The following is a 19,885-nucleotide window of genomic DNA, read 5'->3' as shown; positions in this document are numbered from 1 at the left end:
TTACTTGATAACATTTAATAAGTCTTTTGTTGTTTTCTTTGTGTGGTGGAGGTTTTGGGAACCTTGGTCCCCAACCTGGGACTGAACCCCGGCCCCGTTCAGTGGACCACTGGACCACAAGGGAATTCTTTTGTTTCTTATTTTATAAATTATTTCTTATGCCATTATTGCTTTTTTGTTTTAGGTGAGTTATCTTTTTCTTAATCATATTGTGGATATTTATAACGATCGATTCAGCCTCTATTCTCCCCATCTCTTAGTTCAGTCCAGTTCACTCACTCAGTCATGTCCGACTGTTGAGAAACTGAGGAAGAGGTTGCTTGAGAAGAAGGTCCTCACCAGAGGCCTTGGCGAAGGGCCGGCCTTGGCAAAGGGCCAGCCTCGCTGGGCATGTCTCCAACGTTCTCATAAACATCTCATCCCTTGACCCTTAACAATTCTTTCCATTTAGCTTAAGGAACACTCCCTGCTCTTTCAGTTTAGCCTAAGGAACATTCCCTGTGCCTGTAGTCCTTGAGATAACCAAAAACTATGCCGGGAGCCATGATTATAGCTAACCTGGGGGCTTGGGAAACTGATTAAGCTTAGAGGTGGAGACAACATGTTTAGTAAACCTGATGTTATCAACATTCCGAAGATGTTCTGGTTTTGTCATGTTGCTATGGTTTTTGAAGTTCTACTTCCTTGTAAAACTATATAATAATGCCTGAAGAATAAAGCAAATTGTCAGTCTCCAGAAGGCTGTCCGTGTCCCTTTTTTCAGAAGCAACTCTGCCGAGCTTTACACCGACTCTTTGCAACCCCATGAACTGCAGCATGCTAGGCTTCCCTGCCCATCACCAACTCCCGAAGCTTACTCAAACCCATGTCCATCGTGTCAATCATGCCATCCAACCATCTCATTCTCTCTCGTCCTCTTCTCCTCCTGCCTTCAATCTTTCCCAGCATCAGGGTCTTTTCCAATGAGTTGGTTCTTCGCATCAGGTGGCCAGTGTGTTGGAGTTTCAGCTTCATCATCAGTCCTTCCAATGAATATTCAGGACTGATTTCCTTTAGGATTGACTGGTTGAATCTCCTTGCTGTCCAAAGGACTCTCAAGAGTCTTCTCCAACACCACAGTTCAAAAGCATCAATTCTTTGGCACTCAGCTTTCTTTATAGTCCAACTCTCACATCCATACATGACTACTGGAAAAACCATACCTTTGACTAGACGAACCTTTGTTGGTTAAGTAACGTCTCTGCCTTTTAATATGCTGTCTAGGTTGGTCATAGCTTTTCTTCCAAGGAGTAAGCGTCTTTTAATTTCATGGCTGCAGTCACCATCTGCAGTGATTTTGAAACCCCCCAAATAAAGTCTCTCACTGTTTCCATTGTTTCCCCATCTGTTTGCCATGAAGTGCTGGTATTGGATGCCATGCTCCCTATCTCTCAGCAACCACTAATATACTTTCTGTCTCTAGATTTACCTACTCTTGGACATAAATTCGATCATATAATATGTAGTCTTTGTAACTGACCTCCTTCACTTAGCATAAACTTTCAAGGTTCATCCATGTTATGGTGCATTTGTGTACTTATTCCTTTTTATACCTGAATAATACAGTCTAGGAGGTTGCCAAGACTCAGACACTACTGAGCACATGCTGCTGCTGCTGCTGCTGCTAAGTCACTTCAGTCATGCACACACAATATTCTGTTATACGAATATAGCACATTTTTATTTTTTCGGTTGATTGATATTTGAGTTGTTTCCACTTTTGGCTGTTACAAATAATGCTGCTGTAAACATTTATGTACAAGTTTTTGTCTGGACATCTGTCTTCATTTCTCTTGGATATAAACCTTGGAGTGAAATTGTTGGGTCATATGGTAAATTTGTTTACTGTTTGGGCAGCTGTGAGACTGTTTCCAAAGTAGCTGTGCAAAAGGAATACTGACTAAAGGAAAACTGTTTTTTCTACCCTAGGATATTTCAGATACCAAATATTTGGTGGAGTCTGGCCTCCCAAGTCCATTTTTCAAATGAGGTTCTATTTGTTAATTTTCACGTGATTAAAAAAAAAAAAGTGAAAGGCGCACAGTCGTGTCTGACTCTTTGCTATCCTATGGACTGTAGCCTGCCTGGCTCCTCTCTCCTTGGAATTTTCCAGGCAAGAATTCTGGAGTGGGTTGCCATTTTCTTCTTCAGGGGATCTTCCCAACCCAGGGATGGAACCCACGTCTCTTGCGTTGCAGGCAGATTCTTTACCAACTGAGCCATCGTTCCGATCCGTTCTATCGCTCAGTCGTGTCCGACTCTTTGCGACCCCGTGGACTGTAGCCTACCAGGCTTCTCCGTCCATGGGATTCTCCAGGCAAGAATACTGGAGTAGGTTACTGTTTCCTTCTCCAGGGGATCTTTCCGACCCAGGGATCGAACCCTGGTCTCTCGCATTGGAGGCAGACGCTTTAACCTCTGAGCCACCAGGGAAGCCCAACTGAGCCATAATGGAGCTTTAATTTGGGGTTATTGTCTCTCTTCTCTTTGTAGGAGGCTTCAAAACACCTCTCTTACAAACAAACAGCTCTCTTCACACAAGCATTTCCTTTCCCTCATTCTTCCAATAGAGTTATATTATGGGTTGGCCAAAAAGTTCTTAATAATGATTGGATCAAATTTAGTGTTTACATTATGTTGTGTGTGCGCGCATGCCCTCAGTCACTTCAATCTTGTCCATTTCTTTGTGATCCTATGAACTGTAGCCCACCAAGCTCCTCTGTCCGGGAGATTCTCCAGGCAAGAATACTGGAACGGGTTGCCATGCCCTCCTCCAGGGGATATACCCGATCCAGGGATCGAACCCTCGTCTCCTGCATTGCGGCCGGAGTTTTAACTCACTGAGCCACCTGGGAGCTATAAGTAGTATTGATACTGACTATATAATACTATATACTACTACATACTGTATACTACTGTAGTTCAACCACTAGTATACTTTGATTACTTTTCCTTTCTTGTACGACTTTTTATTCTGCCTGGAGTTATCTTATTTATTCCTTACATAATTTCTGGACTCTCGTTTTCAGAAAGTCCGGCCCTTGATACTGGCTCAAGATTAGCCAATATCAGGGGCAATAAACTTCCCCCGACGTTGGATTCCCTCTGCCTATTGGCTCGTGACTACTCTCCTCCCCTTTTCTGAGCGGCAATCAGCGTAGTTTGCGGAGGAGCGTTTAAGGTGCAAATCACTGCTGGCTCAGCGTGAAGAATCCTCCTGTATACAGGAGACGGGAGTTCCATCCCTGGGTTGGGAAGATTCTCCTGGAGAACGAAGTGGCAACCCACTCCAGTATTCTTGCCTGAAAAAAAAAAAAAAAATCCCACGGACAGAGGAGCCTGTCGGGCTACAATCGGACGCGAAGGAGCAAAGAGGAGCGGAGAAGTGGGGAAGTGGTTTGGCTTTTGTCACTTCTGTGCTTGTGCCTGGCTTTCTGTACGGCAATTCCTAAAAGATGGCAGCCTCGGGTTCCGTGGCGAGCAGGGCGCAGACATTAGCTCCCTGGAAAAGCCGGGAAAAAAACCCAAAAAACAAGAGTGCGTTCTCCGTACAAACGCCGCAGCCCCTAGTCGGCCGCCGTAGTCCAGCTCGGGCGCCGTAGTAAAAAAAATTCTCGGAAGTGCCGGTTCGAGGAGGTCGCGGTGGGATCAGAAAATCAGGGTAGTGTGTGGCTTTCTGCGTGGGATAGGAGGAGAGGACTGAGGTGTCGTTCACGTCCGGGTCGGGTGGAGTCATGCTGTCCCTAGAGGGAGAGGAAGCAAGTGGGAGTTGGTGACTGGGCTATTTACGGTTGGGGTGACGTTGGAGTCAGTTCTGAAGGATTCTGGGGTTTAGTCCAGTCGAGATCAAGGATCCGTAATCGGGGTTTTGTGTCTCTGTGCCGTGCTTGGTGATTGAGGACTGCGGCAGGGAGTGATATTTGTCAATTAAAGTGGTGTCTGGTTTGGATTCGGGATTTAGTAGGCGGTTTAATGACAGGATCGGGGGACTCCTGGTCAGCGAACCTGGGTGTCTAGTGCAGGTTTTGGGATGAATCCAATGTTTGCGGTGGGGTGGGTGTGGTGGTGTCCAGGTGTGTCAGTCGTTGAGAGGTTTGTGAAAGCTGAAGCTGTTCGGTGGGTGGGTGTTTCAAACGTTACTTTCTCCTTCAGTTCCTCAAGTCCAAGGCTTCATTTGTAAAATCGCCTTTGACTTTTTGTATCTTTTCCTCTCAGACAGGTAGAAATGAGAGCGTTGTTGGGGACCAAGGACTGAGCACGTCTAAAGTGGTAAGGTTTCTACAAAAAACGAGGATTTTGCCTTTTCTGCTCGTTTACTATGTGTGTACATACACACACTTGTAAATATTTCCTTCCAGAGTTGTTCTAACAAGAGTACAATCGCATCTCTGTTACCCCAGTTCTGTTCTCCAATGATCACGTTTTTTAAAGTTTTCAGAAGTTTACTTTTTAGTCTTCATTTTTCTATGCTTGATTTTCACAATTCCAGTAAACTGCCGAAATATTGGTATAATTGGCCTCATTATTTAATTTCCTATCATAAATATTCATAATGTATCATACAATTTATTTTCTGTGAAAAAAATTTTTTTTTAATTCCTAACAAAATACCAAGAGACAAACCTATGCCATTAATGACTGGCATCACTCAGTATGTATATTCATTTAGATAGAATTTAAATGCTTAAGTAGTCAGCACTTTTGAGAACAGGTTATGATTCTGGATTTACACAAGAGTGTGGTTTCCTGTTCCTCATCTCCATCTTGATTTTTAACTTTTTTGCCATTGTGAATGGTGTCTTTTTACTTTGGATCTTTGTACTGACTTTTAATTTTCTATTGCATAGAAGAGCAATTATATTGAAAAGATTTGTTTTTTGCTCACCCTGCCTCATTATTACAGGCTTCCCCGCCCCCCATGATTTTATTATGAAAATTTTCAAATGTATATCAAGGATTACAGAATTATACATTTGAATTCCTGTGCACCTGTCACCTAGACTTTATCATCATGATTTTTTTGTGTTTCCTGTATTGTGTATGTATCCATATATCACTTCTATTCATCATCAACCCACCTTTTTACTTTTTTGGGGGTATATTTCACTGTAAGTTGCAGACACTTATGCATTTCCCTCTAAATATTTTAGTAAGCAAATAATTAGAGCTCTACTCATAGTTTTTTCCTAATAACTTTTTTTATTCAAACATCATACAGTTTATCTGCTTAAAGTGTACAATATAGTGATTTTTATTGTAATCACATTTCTTGAACTTGTTTTTATACTTTTACTAAATGAGTTATCATTGTTTTGTCACCAAGTCACTTTCGACTCTTTTGCTGCTCCATGAACTGTATCTCACCAGGCTCCTCTGTCCATGGGATTCTCCAGGCAGGAATACTGGAGTGGGTTGCTATTTCTTTCTGCAGGGGATCTTCCCAACCCAGGGATCGAACCCTTGTCTCCTGTGTCTCCTGCTTGGCAGGTGAATTCTTTACTACTGAGCCACCTGGGAAGTCCACTAAATGTGGATATATCCACCAATAATAATCTTGATCTCTAAACTTTAATTTTTTCCCCTTGGTTTTCTTTTGTTTGTTTCTTTCACACTGTGGAGTAGTTCAGCAGGTCCATGAGCACACATGGTTTCCAGGGCAAAGCTGTCCAGGTCATCATGTTTATATGTTCTGTTTCCAGAAACTGGCCTGTGATAACTCCCCTGCTGTGGGAGCTTCGTGTTGTGCTGGTTCTCCTTTCCCATCTCCCTTTCCACAGTCACCCCACTTCCACCTCACAGAGGGAAGAAACATTATCCACACATTTACAGTCTTTTTATCGCTCCAGCAGGTAACAGCCTCTGGGTCCCCAAATAAAGGGACAAGGAACCTTGAAATTAGGTCGGTGACTGTGTCAATGACAAACATCTGGGCCCTGAGGAAATGAAAAGTCAAAAGTGAATTTACTTTTCACCCCACAGGTCCTGGCTCCCTGATACATCAAGATACAAGATACATCAAGTGACATGAGGTTTCCCTTCCTGGACGTCATCACTTGCAGGGACGTCACTACCTTGGGACTAAGATTTCTAACCCAAAATTGAGAAAAGTTCAAAAAGGACACATCCTAGTCTTTGGCCAGTTCTCAATATATCAGAAGAAAATGATCAAGGACCAGGTAACTTTCTGGCTTGTCTTATTCCTTCTATCATTCTGTAATTGGTTTCTGGGGGGACCGTAAAGCGCAGTTGAATTCAATAGAAAATAACAAATTGGAAAAATAGGATTTGTGCAGAAATAAGTTTATATTTAAATTCAGCAGCAAGGGGAAGTAGCATCTGGAATATATTGTTAGCAGGATCTACACTGAGGGACTGATGTTGGAACAGCGTGTGTGATTGGAGTACCCTATGGGTTACATTTGCTGTCAACTTAGGGTTAACATTTCTTTGTTTCTCTTTATAATTTTATTTATTTTTGGCTGCGCTGGGTCTTCACTGATGTACAGGCTTTTCTGTAGTTGAGGCGAACAAGGGCTGCTGTCTAATTGCAGTGTGAGAACTTCTCGTTGCAGTGGCTTCTGTTGTTGCAGAGCACAGGCTCTCAGGTACAGGTTCAGTGGTTGTGCTTAGCTGCTCCGAGGCCTGGGGGATCGTCTCAGACCAAGGACCAAACCCACGTCCCCTGCATTGGCAGGCGGATTCTTTACCGCTGAGCCAGCAGGGAAGCCCAGGAGTTCACAGCCACAGGTAAATGATCCTGCCACATTGAAGACCCGGTGCAACCTAATAAATAATAATTTTAAAAAACCTCCAATGATTTCGAAGTATGTCTAGCAAAAAAGTAAGAGTCCTCTTCACAGGCTTCTTTCCTAATCCCCTGGTGTCACTTAACAAACAGGCAGGAGTATGTACTTCCGGTCACTGGGTTTGTCTGCCTCTGTGTCTGTGCAGATGTTTGTGCATGGATCTCACTCAGCTCTTAGGTCTTTGGATAGTGCCCTTCTGTGACTGCATTTACAGTTTCATAAACTGAGTTGGGGAATGTGAGATCTCTCTTAATCCTCTCTGTTTATTGTTCTCGTTTATATATATAGTCCATCATTACATGTTTGTGCTGCATTTTGAGTAATTTCTTCAGATCTTACCATCCATTTTATTATATCTTCAATGTATCTGATATGCTGTGAACCTGACTGGTGATGTAAATATAAATAATGTACATAGGTACATAAGTATTTGTGTGTCTTTTGAAGGATGCTGTTTATTTCCTTAGTCTCTCACTGTTTGGACATGTTTTAGAAAGATGTCTTTTTTCCTTCTAACATACGTATTTAGTATATAGTATCTTGTAATTACAGTGTGTGGTGTTTCTTCACGATTGATTCTGATAATGGTTACAAAGATTCCTGGTGAATGTCGGAATGTGTTCTATTCATCCTGGTGTCACTAGAATATACTTAGTGCCTGGTACATATGTACTTGCTTCCAAAAAAGTTACATATGTAGCAAATGGTTCAACTCTGTATTGCAGATGTTTCTAGTTTAGCAAAAGGATTTAATGACAACTTATTATAGAAACTTCTGATTTGTTAAATGATGGTTGACTGTACAGTTACAGAATATTTGGGGAGACAGGTTTGAACATGGTTAGATTTTGCTTCTATGACAATGTAGTTTAAAAAAAAAATCTAAACACCTCCATATATAGATGTAGCCTAAATGGTAAAAAGAAAGAGAGCAGAACAACTTCCTTCACATGCCTTCCATTACGGTAACCAGAGAAATACTCTAGCCAGGACTGTGTTGTTACAGGGATCACTGACACTGGAGGATGTGGCCGTGGACTTCACGTGGGAGGAGTGGCAGCTCCTGGCCCCTCCTCAGAAGGCCCTGTACCGGGACGTGATGCTGGAGAACTATAGCAACCTGGTGTCTGTGGGTGAGGATGGCTCCCCCAGGTCCCTCAGAGAGTCCCCAGTCAGTGGCCTTTCTTATTTCAGTTTCTGAAAGCTCTGCAGTGTCCATGGTGCCCTGAAGTGGTACCTGAGTCTCAGTTTCCTCTCTGGTCCCAGACTAGAGAGTATGACGTGCCCTTTCCTGAGAGATGAGCCTTCTCTTGGCTGAGCTGCACACTGTGTACTTCCTAAAATATAATTCCACGCTGGCAGACCACAACCCAAGTCAAGAGCCTGTCGGTCTCTCATTTCCCACGAACAGGGTATCAAGCCAGCAAGCCAGCTGCTCTCTCCAGATGGGAACGAGGAGAGCCGTGGCCTGTGGAAGACAAAGTCCACAGTCGAATCTGTCCAGGTGAGTGAGTACACCAGCTCTGGGTTGGCCGTAGGACTTACATTCTCATCATTCAGAGATGTCACAGCCGAGAGCGTGTGACAACATGGAAGCCAAACTTCCACGGCGCTCTCATAGAAGAGATCTTTATCTTTTAGGTATATCGAAGAATGTCTCTCTTCTTGGATTTCATCCCTGTTTATTTCATCTTGGTCTTGATTTTTTTTTCTTTTTAAGTTTCTGTTTAGAATTCTCAAATCTTCCTGTTCTGCCCCCAGCACTGTATCACTGACTCTTTCTTCTGCTTTCCTTGCTATGAAATTAACACCTTCCACGCCTCTCTCTGAAGAGAGATGTTTAATTCTTTTTAAAAAATTTTGGCCACACAATTTTTTAGTCAGAACTTGTTTTAGGGAAATTTTTTAGTTCCCTGACCAGGGATCGAACCTGGGGCCCCTGCACTGGAAGCATGGAGTCTTAACCACTGGACCACCAAGGAAGTCCCAAGATTTTTAGCACTATCTTCTGGCAACTGCACCTTCTTGCACCTTTGGATAATATTTATTTCCAGTCCTAACATTCACATCATCTTTGATTGGCAGATAGGGTTTCAACATATAAATTGTGGAGGGAGGAAAGATAAATGCTAAGGCAGTCTCTGGAACCTTCGATTTTTTCTTCCTAGATCTGTGTTGGGAAAGCCTCGGTCTTCCTGTGTTTCTCCTCTGTTCTCACACTGCTGCTACACTCACAGCACTTCTGACACCAGATGTGTGTTGCGACCCCATGTACTGTAGCCCAGCAGGCTCCTCTGTCCATGGGATTTCCCAGGCAAGAATACTGGAGTGGGTTACTATTTCCCATTCCAAGGGATCTTCCCGACCCAGCGATCTAACCTGCGTCTCTTGCATCTCCTGCATTTGTAGGTGGATTCTTTACCACTAGTGCCCCCTGGGAAGCCTGACACCAGCAGAATGTCCTACAGTTTAACTCAGTTCTGACACTGTCTTCCTGGAGAAAGTATCAGATCCCACAGGTTAAGGGCTCCATCACACCAGACACCCCGCCTCAACTCTACTTCCAAACACAAGTCCAGGTTGTACCCTGTGCTTCTGACTCACTTGCTGTAGACCAGGGCTTCCCAAGACACCCTCCCCCCTCAGGTTCAATTCATTTGTTAGAGCAGCTCACAAAACTCAGAGAATCATTGCACTTAGTAGATCACCAGTTTGTTATGAAAGGATCTAAGTCAGGAACAGCCAGATGAAGGAGGTGCCTAGGGCATGGTGTGGGGAAGGGACCGGGGTACTTCCACCATGTGTCTGGGCATAATGCTCTTCCATTACCACTATGTGTTCAGCCACCCAGAAGCCCTCTAAATCCTGTAATTTTGTTATTTTTATGGAGACTTCATCCCCCTAGGCATGATGGATCACTGACTTTGTCTCCAGCCCTTCTCCCCTCTCTGGAGAATGGAGGTGGGGGTGAGAATGAAAATTGGATCAGATCCAAGCATCTGATCAAGGTTTGGTCTTTCTCGTGACCAGCCCTACCCAGCATCCCCCACCCCACAATATAGGGGAAATAGAGCTTACGAAATGACGTAGAATAAGAAAGCAATAGCCTGATGTATAGAAGGCATAGCTGGGATTTGAGTAAAGATGATGGAGAGCAAAGAATGAAGGTGTGAAGTTGGAAACATGCTAGGTCTTAAGGGAACTGTTGAAAGATTAGCCTGAAGCCCCTTGAAGGCCGATTTTAGGAGGTAGTTGTACAGGAACAAATGAAATGTGTACATGGGTAAATAAAGTAAATGTTGGTCATATAACTTTTATTTCCAGACTAACTGTTCTGGTCTTTGTTAGTAGAGCTGACCCTGAATAACAGGCTTGAATGGGTCCACTTATATGTGGAATTTTTTTCCATAAATGTGTAATGGAGTGCCACACTATCTGAGGTTTCTTGAATCCTTGATTACAGAGGGATGTCTATAAAGTTGATCTTTATAAAGTTAAATTGGATCTTGACTTCAAGGAGGGTCTGTACCCCTAACCCCATGTCATTCAAGGGTCAACTGTAATTGAGGTATAGTGATGGCGTTGTGAGTTTGGTTTACATTATCCTTGGATACGTAGTCTTACTTTTTAATTGGGTGGCCACAGTGTGAGCTGTAGTTAAGTACATCCAGTAGTTTTGAGACAAATGGCAGGTGAACTGTCAAGAGTCCTGAGATCAGTAGTGTGATCCTTTAGGATTCCTTAAATGATGGAAACCAGGATGAATATGTAGGCTGTTGAAAGAAAATGCTGTTAGTGGCAAGAGGTGGGCTTAGGGATTGTTACAATGAAATGGGAACAATTTGGATATTACATGTGTACCTATACAAAGAGTAAAAGAAAAAGGTGCCAGTTCCCTAGTATGAAATTGTGATATAAGATACATATATATCTTGGTCTTTGACCCTGGTTTAGAGCTTCTAAAACCCTTGTAGTTTCCTGAGTACAGGACTGCTTATTTCCTTTATCAGTATCGGTATAGTCAATGTTGAATGCTCCTCACTTGGCTTTTTAAAACTCAAAGTCATGAGACTTTCCTGTTGGTCCAGTGGCTGGGTCTCTGAGCTCCCAATGCAGGAGGCCTGGGTTTGATCCCTGGACAGGGAACTAGATCCCACATGCTACAACTTAAAAAAAAAAATACCATATGCTGCAACTAAGACACAGCGCAACCAAATAAATATTTTGAAAAAACCCAAAGTCTTAATGTTACAAAAACTATAAACTTCGACCCATGCCTTCATCTACTTTCAGTCTACACTTTTTTCCAGATGTCTCATCCAAATGTCTCCTATCCTTATATAATATTTATATACAAATGATTCCCACAGTGTTATCTTCAGTGAGGACCTTTATCAGGATCTGTATGTTCAGTTGAATTTTTCATGTCTGCTTTGAATATCCAGAACCTACCTGAAGGTTGATATGCTTTGAAATGCACACTTGATTTAGCAATATTGTGAACCTCCATGATAGTCCCCATCTCATTAAAAATCACTACTCATCTATCCAGTGGCCTAGGTCAGATAATCAGGAGTAATACTTGATTCCTTACATTTATCATAGCAACCATGAATGAACCTTGTTTTTTCTCTCTCTAGGTTATATCCTAATTTTTTCCACCTGGTTCTCAATTGCTTCCTCAAACCACTTTTTACAATTTGCTCCTGCCTTCTTAATTGTTGCTTTAATGTTCAGTTTTACCCTAATTGAAATTTATGCTCAGTGACAATAGGGACTTTGTTTCTATTTCCTCATCACTAGCATAATGCTTGATACATAGTGATAATTTAATAAAGATTTATGGATGTATGAAAGTGTGCCACATCATTTGGAAACAAATAGCCCTCTGTCTTTGTTCATAATGAAAGTGAAAGTGTTAGTCATTCAGTTATGTCTGACTCTGTGACCCCATGAACTGTAGCCCTCCAGGCTCCTCCGTCCATGGAATTCTCCAGGCAAGAATACTGGAGTGGGTTGCCACTTCTTTGTCCAGGAGATCTTCCTGACCCAGGGATTGAACCTGGTTCTCTCGTGTTGCAGGCAGACTGTTTACTGTCTGAGCCTCATAATAACTTGATTTTATTTTACTGTCTCAGCATACTTTATAAGTTCACAATTACAAAGCAGCCAAATCTGTATTTGCTCATTTTGAATGCTCTAACCTCATTTATGCCATATTTTACCCTTTATTTATATTACTGTGTTGTACCCTTGTCCAGGTAATAACAAATATTTACTTGAAGTTTTTTTTTAAGTTAAGATATAGTTGATTTTCAGTTTTGTGTTAATTTCTGCAATACTGTAAAGTGTTTCATTCTTTTTCATATTCTTTTCCATTATAATTTCTCACAGTATATTGGATATAATTCCCTGTGCTATACAGGAGGACATTGTTGTTTATCCATCCTGTTTATAATAGTTTACATCTGCTCTTCCCAAACTCCCAATCCATCCCTCCCCATCTCTTGCTTCCCTTTTGGCAACTACAAGTCTGTTCTCTATGTCTGTAAGTCTTTCTGTTTCATAGACAAATTCATTTGTATCATGTTTTAGATTCCACATATAAGTGATATCATATCTTTCTCTTTTTGACTTATTTCACTTAGTTTGATAATTTCTAGGTCCATCCATGTTGCTACAAGTAGCATTATTTCATTCTTTTTTAATGTCTGGGTAGTATTCCATTATGTACCACATCTTCTTTATCCATTCGTATGCTGATGGACATTTAGATTGTTCCATGTTTTGGCTATTGTGAATTCTGCTGCTATGAACATAGGGGTGCATGTATCCTTTTGAATTATAGTTTTTTCAGATATATGCCCAAGAGTGGGATTGCTGGATTGTATGGCAGCTCTATTTTTAGTTTTTTAAAACCTCCATAATGTTTTCAGAGTGGCTACACCAACTTAATTTACATTCCCACCAACAATGTAGGAGGGTTCTCTTTTCTACTTGGAGTTTCTTTAAACTGAGGTCATAGTGTTGTCTGTAAAGAGCAAACCTACCCAAAGGCATTTGTTAAACAGTTTCACTCTGTACCAAGTTCATGGGAAGGTTCATTATTCTCTTCTTTCCTAGAAATGAGGAAAGATGACTGTCTTCTACAGGAGAACTTGCAAAATCAAAGCTGTCCAAAAAGAATGGAACGATGTCATGAACATAATGCACTTGGAAACGTTGTTTATCAGAGCAAAAGTCATTGTCCTTTATGGCAAAATCATGATATAATTTACTTACATGGGAAAACACTAAAATCAAACTTACGTTCAATCAGCCAGAACAGAAACTATGAAGTAAAGAACCCCATTAAGGCTAATGTAGATGGGAAATTCTTCCTCCATGCAAAGCATGAGGAATTTCACAGTGAAAGTAAGCTTCGTGAATGTGGAATTCCTATGAACACAGATTCACAGATCATTACGTGTCTAGGAACTCAACAGATAAATAAACCTCATGTTTGCACTGAATGTGGGAAAGCCTTCATCAAGAAGTCCCGCCTCATTGATCATCAGAGAGTTCACACAGGAGAAAAACCCCACGGATGCAGTGTATGTGGGAAAGCTTTCTCCAGAAAGTCTAGACTCACTGAGCACCAGAAAACCCACATAGGAGAGAAACGGTATGCATGCACTGAGTGTGACAAAGTCTTCCCTAAGAAGTCACGGCTGCTTATCCATCAAAAAACTCATACAGGTGAGAAGCCTTACATATGCGATGATTGTGGAAAAGGCTTTGTCAAGAAGTCTCGGCTCATTAATCATCAGAGAGTTCATACAGGAGAGAAACCTCATGGGTGCAGCCTGTGTGACAAAGCATTCTCCAGGAAGTCCAGGCTCATGGAACACCAGAGAACTCACACAGGAGAAAAACCTTATGAATGCACGGAATGTGACAAAGCCTTCCGCTGGAAATCGCAGCTCAACGCACACCAGAAAACTCATACAGGGGAGAAATCATATATATGTAGCGATTGTGGAAAGGCCTTCATTCAGAAGGGCAATCTCATTGTACATCAGCGAACTCACACTGGAGAGAAACCTTATGTATGCACTGAATGTGGGAAAGGCTTCATCCAGAAGGGCAATCTGCTGATACATCAGCGAACTCACACTGGAGAGAAACCCTATGTATGCACTGAATGTGGGAAAGGCTTCAGCCAGAAAACCTGCCTCATCTCACATCAGAGATTTCACACTGGAAAGACTCCCTTTGTGTGTACCGAATGTGGAAAATCCTGTTCACACAAGTCGGGCCTCATTAACCACCAGAGAATTCACACAGGAGAGAAACCCTACACGTGTGATGACTGTGGGAAAGCATTCAGGGATAAGTCGTGTCTCAACAGACACCGGAGAATTCACACAGGAGAGAGACCCTATGTCTGCAATGACTGTGGGAAAGCTTTCTCCCACTTATCATGCCTTGTGTATCACAAGGGGATGCTACATGCAAGAGAGAAACGTGGCGACTCAGTCAAGTTGGAAAATCCTTTCTCAAAGCATCTCAGCCCGTCACGTCCAAGTGATATGGTACAGAGAACAAACCCTGTTAGTGTGGTGACTGTGCAGATGACTTCTGTGGCAGCTCAGACTCCATCCCACAGTGATAAGTCCCTAGAAGATGAGAACATAACCCTTGTAGGACAGTCAGGGGGCAGATATGCACCCTCAGCAGATAATAGAATTTGCACAGAAGAGAAACCTAGTGAATGCAGTGAATGTGGTAGCACCCTCAGTGGTCAATTTTGTCATATTTTTGTCACAAAAGACACACAGGAATAAACTCATTCAATCAAGCTGGAAAACCCTTGAATAAAACCTTGCTCTGTATGGCTGGCGAGTGTATACTGAGACAAATAGTATAAACACAGAGACTGGGAAAGCCTCTCATGGAAAGAAACACTAACAGGGCTTTCATAGGTCACATATGTCAGTGAGGTCATAGTTGACAGAAATGTAATGACTGTGGAGAAGTCCTTCCCCAGAAATAAGACTTCAGTAGGTGTCAGAGTTCACACTAGAGAGAAACTGTTGGACCTCTGAAGGTAGTAAATGGGTCAGTGGTATGTTCCTCCTCATCAGTTGGCAGAGGAAATCATGTAGAAATAAAACTCTGAACATACCAACTATGGCACGTCTTCAGCAAAATATCAGAAAGTGCATGAAGCAAATAAACCCTGTGAAAATGAATCTTTTAGAGATTTCTGTCACAATTTTAACATGATATATCAAATTGTATACGTAGTGTACACTCTAGGACAGTACACCTGGAATCAAACTCCTAGTTTTGATGTCAGTGACTCCTTAATTGAAAGGAAGGCGTCTCTGTTGCACTTCATCTCTGAAAGTTATAATGCGGTACATTCCCCTCTGTGGGCTTCCCTGGTAGCTCAGATAGTAAAGAATCTGCCTGCAATGCAGGAGACCTGGGTTCAATCCCTGGGTCGGGAAGATCCCCTGGAGAAGGAAATGGCAACCCACTCCAGTATTTTTGCCTGGAGAATCCTATGGACAGATCATGGGGTCACAGAGTCAGACATGACTGAGCAGCTAACACTAACAAACTCTCCCCTCTCTGAAGGGACCTGAGTCTTCTTTTCCCACCCAGGATCATTATATGGTTAGCTCTTGCATTTCTTCAGTTCTAACTTTACTCAGTTTGTTGTTTCAGCCTACCAAAGTCCTTCAAAAGGAAACGAAATACGTTTAATCTGATAATGTAACACAGCATGTTTGAATGTGCTTAACTTTATACATCTCACTTGGAAGAACAGAGCTCAAAATTCATGAATAATCTATCAGCCAAGCTCTGGCTCTAGAAGACAGTTCCCTTCCTGTACACACACCATCCAGAAAAAAAAACTTGAACAGTTTCTCTTGACTTGGTCCTGTCCTAGCACCTAGAGATGATGACAGTGATAAGCTTAAGAGGAAATCCTTTCCACCATTGAGGTGGCAATTTTTTTAAGGCTAGATTTCATGCCTATGGTAATTTGAGATGGTAATTTTACCCTCAGTCAAAGATAACCAAAGTATGTGTATACCTACATGAGTTGAAAAGGACATATAAGGAATGAAGTATTTCTGATAATTTTCTGTTCAAGGTGAAAGGTTGTTGCGTGAAAGACACCGGGATTCTTGGCCTCTGGAGGAGAGGAATTCAGTCCGAGGCCAGTGACGAGGCTTGATCACTCAGAGCTTTTGTGTGACAAAGTTTTATTAAAGTATAAAAGTGATAGACAAAGCTTCTGACATTGACATCAGAAGGGGCCAGAAAGAGTGCCCCCTTGCTAGTTTTTTGCAAGCTGTTTTATGTCTGTTAGAAAGCTATTAATCAGATAAGAGAGACACCTCAAGACTTCACAAGGCCCCTCTCCCACAGTATACATTTTTGAGATAGGATGAAATAAGGTGTGTCATCCCCCAGCCATAAAACAATTGATATGAATATTGGTTTGTTGAGCTATTATCAGCCCAAGGTTTGAGAACAGAAAAAAAGTTAGTCTTAGGTAGACCCATTTTGAAGAAAGGCAAATTCCAAAGCAAATACATAGTTTCATAGCTTAAGTAAAACATTTCCGTAAGGAAAACGCATTGGTTAGCTCAAAGGTTGAGAAAAGTTCAGTTCAGGTGGAACCAGGTGTTGTCATGGCAACACAGAATTTTAAGAGAAACCTCCTTTTATTTTTGTATAGAGAAGGAAAAAATTCTGACACTTGTAGTTTTTTTCTTCCTGCTGCTTAAGGGAGAGATAAAAAATTCTGACACTTGCAGTCTATTTCCTCCCTTTGGAGATCCCTGGCCTTCCTGCCTGTTACCCTCTCAAAGGGACATATTAGAAGAGAAAGGGGAAATAATTCACTTAATTTTACATAGAAAAGGGTATGGATACTTTTTTTAAAATGTTCACGTCGTTCCACCTAGATTATAAATTCTTAATTAGTTTATACATAATGGTATAGCCTCCAGTTCATAGCAAAATAGGAAATGAATTATATGTAGATTTGAAAAATTAATGACCTCAGGAACTAACCAATCAAAGTTATTTTGTCGCTGAAGGAAAGGACCTACTGGGAAGTGATTCTCAGCATTAGAATTATTGCAAGAAACCTTTTTGAATAGAGGCTCCTGTCAGAATATAAGATGGGCAGATCAGAGAAGGAATAGTGAGATATTTAATCCTAACATCTTAGTGTGACATGATGATGAATGTATTTGGTCACTGCTCTTCGTTCCTGACACAAAGGTCGTGAAACCCTTGTCATTTCCTGAGTGATGGGAGTGATAGGAACATCTTACACAGAGCTGTTAAATCCCTTGTAATTTCCTAGGTGATAGGAACGTCTGCTCTCATAAGGTGACTCTGGGTGGGCTTCTGCCTACCTCCTTAATGAGACTGGTCACCAGAAAGGCCAAACCATGATTAGAAGCTTGCAACTTTCTACTTTATCCTCATATACTATGGGGATGGGAGAGGGGCTATAAATTGAGTTAATAATTATTCATTTAAATATATATATATATATATATATATGTCATCATTTGAATTTCCTATCTTTAAAATGTAGCCATGAGTCAAGTATATATCATTTTTTTAAAGGAAAGGAAACATACATATGTATATATTTAATAATATGTGCAATGATATATACATGTTTGTCAAAAAAGGACCTTCCATATTGTGTTGGGGGGCTTTCCTGGCAGCTCAGCTGGTAAAGAATCCACCTGAAATATGGGAGACCTGGGTTTGATCCCTGGGTTGGGAAGATCTCCTGGAAAAGGGAATGGCTACCCATTTCAGTATTCTTGCCTGGAGAATTCCATACAGAGGAGCCTGGCAGGCTACAGTTTGTGGGGTCACAAAGAATCGGACACAACTGAGTGACTCACTTTTACTATTGTGTTGGGGGTCCCCAAGACCACTCTAAGATCTGATAATCTGCTAGAAAGACTGATAGAACTCAGAAAATTTGTTATCCTCAAGGTTACTTGTATTATAGAAAGAATAGACACTAAAATCAGCGAGGGAAAAAGGAAAAACCACACCCACACCGATTTAGGGTGGAAGCTATAGATCCCATGGTGTCAGTGGACCTCTGCAGGGACTGGAAACTAAAATTACGCCTATGGGTTTCCTTCCAGCCTGCTGGAATCCAGCCCCAGATAAAGACTGGACATCAGGGTTCAGGGGAGCTTCCCTGGTTGGTGATACCCCCTGCCTGCCTGCTGTCACACATTTATGTCAGGAAAGTAACCCTCACTATTATATATAAAATAGATAACCATGGGAATTCTATGGCAGCCCCGTGGTTAAGACTCTGCCCTTCTACTGAAGGGGACAGGGATTCCATCCTTGGTTGGGGAACTACTATTCTGCAAGCCTCAAGGTGTGGCCAAATGAAAAATATAGCCAACAAGAGCCTATAGTATAGGACAGAGAACTATACTAAATATTTTGTAGTAACTTATTAAGGAAAAGAATCTGAAAAAGAATATACACGTATGTGCATGCTAAGTCACTTCAGTCATGTCTGACGCTTTCTGACTCTATGGACTATAGACTGTCAGGCTCTTCAATCCATGGGATTTTCCAGGCAAGAATACTGGAGTAGGTTGCTATGCCCTCCTCCAGATCTTCTGGACCTGGCGATCGAACCTGTGTCTCTTATGTCTCCTGCATTGGCAGGTGGGTTCTCTACCACTAGCACCACCTGGGAAGCCCAATATATATGAATAATTGAATTGTTTTGCTATATATCTGAAACTAACACAACGCAAATCAACTATACTTCAATTTTAAAAATTTAATATTTTTTAAATTAAAGGGATTTATTATGTATATGTCAAACTCTGGCTTCCCTGGTGGCTCAGATGGTAAAGAATCTGCCTGCAATTCTGGAGACCTGGGTTCGATCCCTGGGTTGAGAAGATCTGGAGAAGGGAATGGCAACCCACTCCAGTATTTTTGCCTGGAGAATCCCATGGACACAGGAGCCTAGCCGGCTGCAGTCCACAGCATTGCAAAGAGTCAGACACTACTCAGCGACTGATACCATGTAAAACTGAATCACTTTGCTGTGCATCTGAAACTAACACAACATTGTAAATCAGCTAAACTTCAATTAAAAAATAAAGGGGAAAAAGTCACACTGCCCATGATTCCATTGTTGGAAAGGCAGCTGGAAGCTCCATTTGGAACTTACCCAGACCCTGCCTTTCCAGTCTCTTCCCTTGGCTGATGTTAATCTGTATCCTTTAGCTATTATGAACCCTCACTCTGAGTAGAACAGCTTTCAGTGAATCCTGATCTCCTTGCATATTATTGTCATCTTAGGGAATATTGGAAAATGGAACTAACTTCCTGCTGTGACCTTTGGTTACATGACTATCAAGTCACTTTCTGAGAATTGTTTATGGCATTGGAGTATAGGGTTAAACATATTGAAGCCAACGGGTGAAACTGGGGTCTGTGCCACAGCCTGTGTTCACAAGATCTGTTTCCTCCGAGTGAGTGAGTCTTCGAGCTTAGGGCTGGGGTGACGGGAGCAATATGAGCTGGAGCAAGGCATAAAATGGGTCAGTTAGTTCAGTCGCTCAGTCGTGTCCGACTCTTTGCGACCCCATGAATCACAGCACGCCAGGCCTCCCTGTCCATCACCAACTCCCGGAGTTCACTCAAAGTTATGTCCATCGAGTTGGTGATGCCATCCAGCCATCTCATTCTCTGTCGTCCCCGTCTCCTCCCACCCCCAATCCCTCCCAGCATCAGACTCTTCCAGTAAATGGGTAGTGTACGTAAATGACTGGCAAAGACTTCTTGGGAGGTGACGAAGATGCACAGGACTGTGGGAAAACCAGTTATTTGAGGTAATTTTTGTACACGGATGTTCATAGTTCTATTTGCAGTATCCAAAAACCTGGAACCAATTCAAAGGTCCACCCATTGGTGAATGATTAAATTTTGGAATATCCAATAATGAATACTAAAGCAACAAA

The 19,885-nt window shown here is 41.9% G+C and overlaps 1 protein-coding gene across 1 annotated transcript; it reads left to right on the top strand.

Annotated features, from left to right (window-relative positions):
* The first annotated feature begins 3,711 nt into the window (after positions 1 to 3,711).
* Positions 3,712 to 14,556, top strand: LOC129546440 (uncharacterized). The gene is given in 6 exon segments (XM_055411408.2): positions 3,712 to 4,308; positions 6,019 to 6,215; positions 7,852 to 7,978; positions 8,257 to 8,349; positions 12,969 to 14,353; positions 14,356 to 14,556. Coding segments are annotated over 5 exon segments (1,680 nt in total). The 5' UTR covers positions 3,712 to 4,308; positions 6,019 to 6,200; the 3' UTR covers positions 14,416 to 14,556.
* The last annotated feature ends 5,329 nt before the right edge of the window (positions 14,557 to 19,885 follow it).

The sequence above is a fragment of the Moschus berezovskii genome, chromosome 22, assembly GCF_049115385.1.
Source record: "Moschus berezovskii isolate FMDL1 chromosome 22, NW_MosBer_1.0, whole genome shotgun sequence".
Classification (NCBI taxonomy): Eukaryota; Metazoa; Chordata; class Mammalia; order Artiodactyla; family Moschidae; genus Moschus; species Moschus berezovskii.
This window is presented reverse-complemented; position numbering and strand designations above follow the sequence as displayed.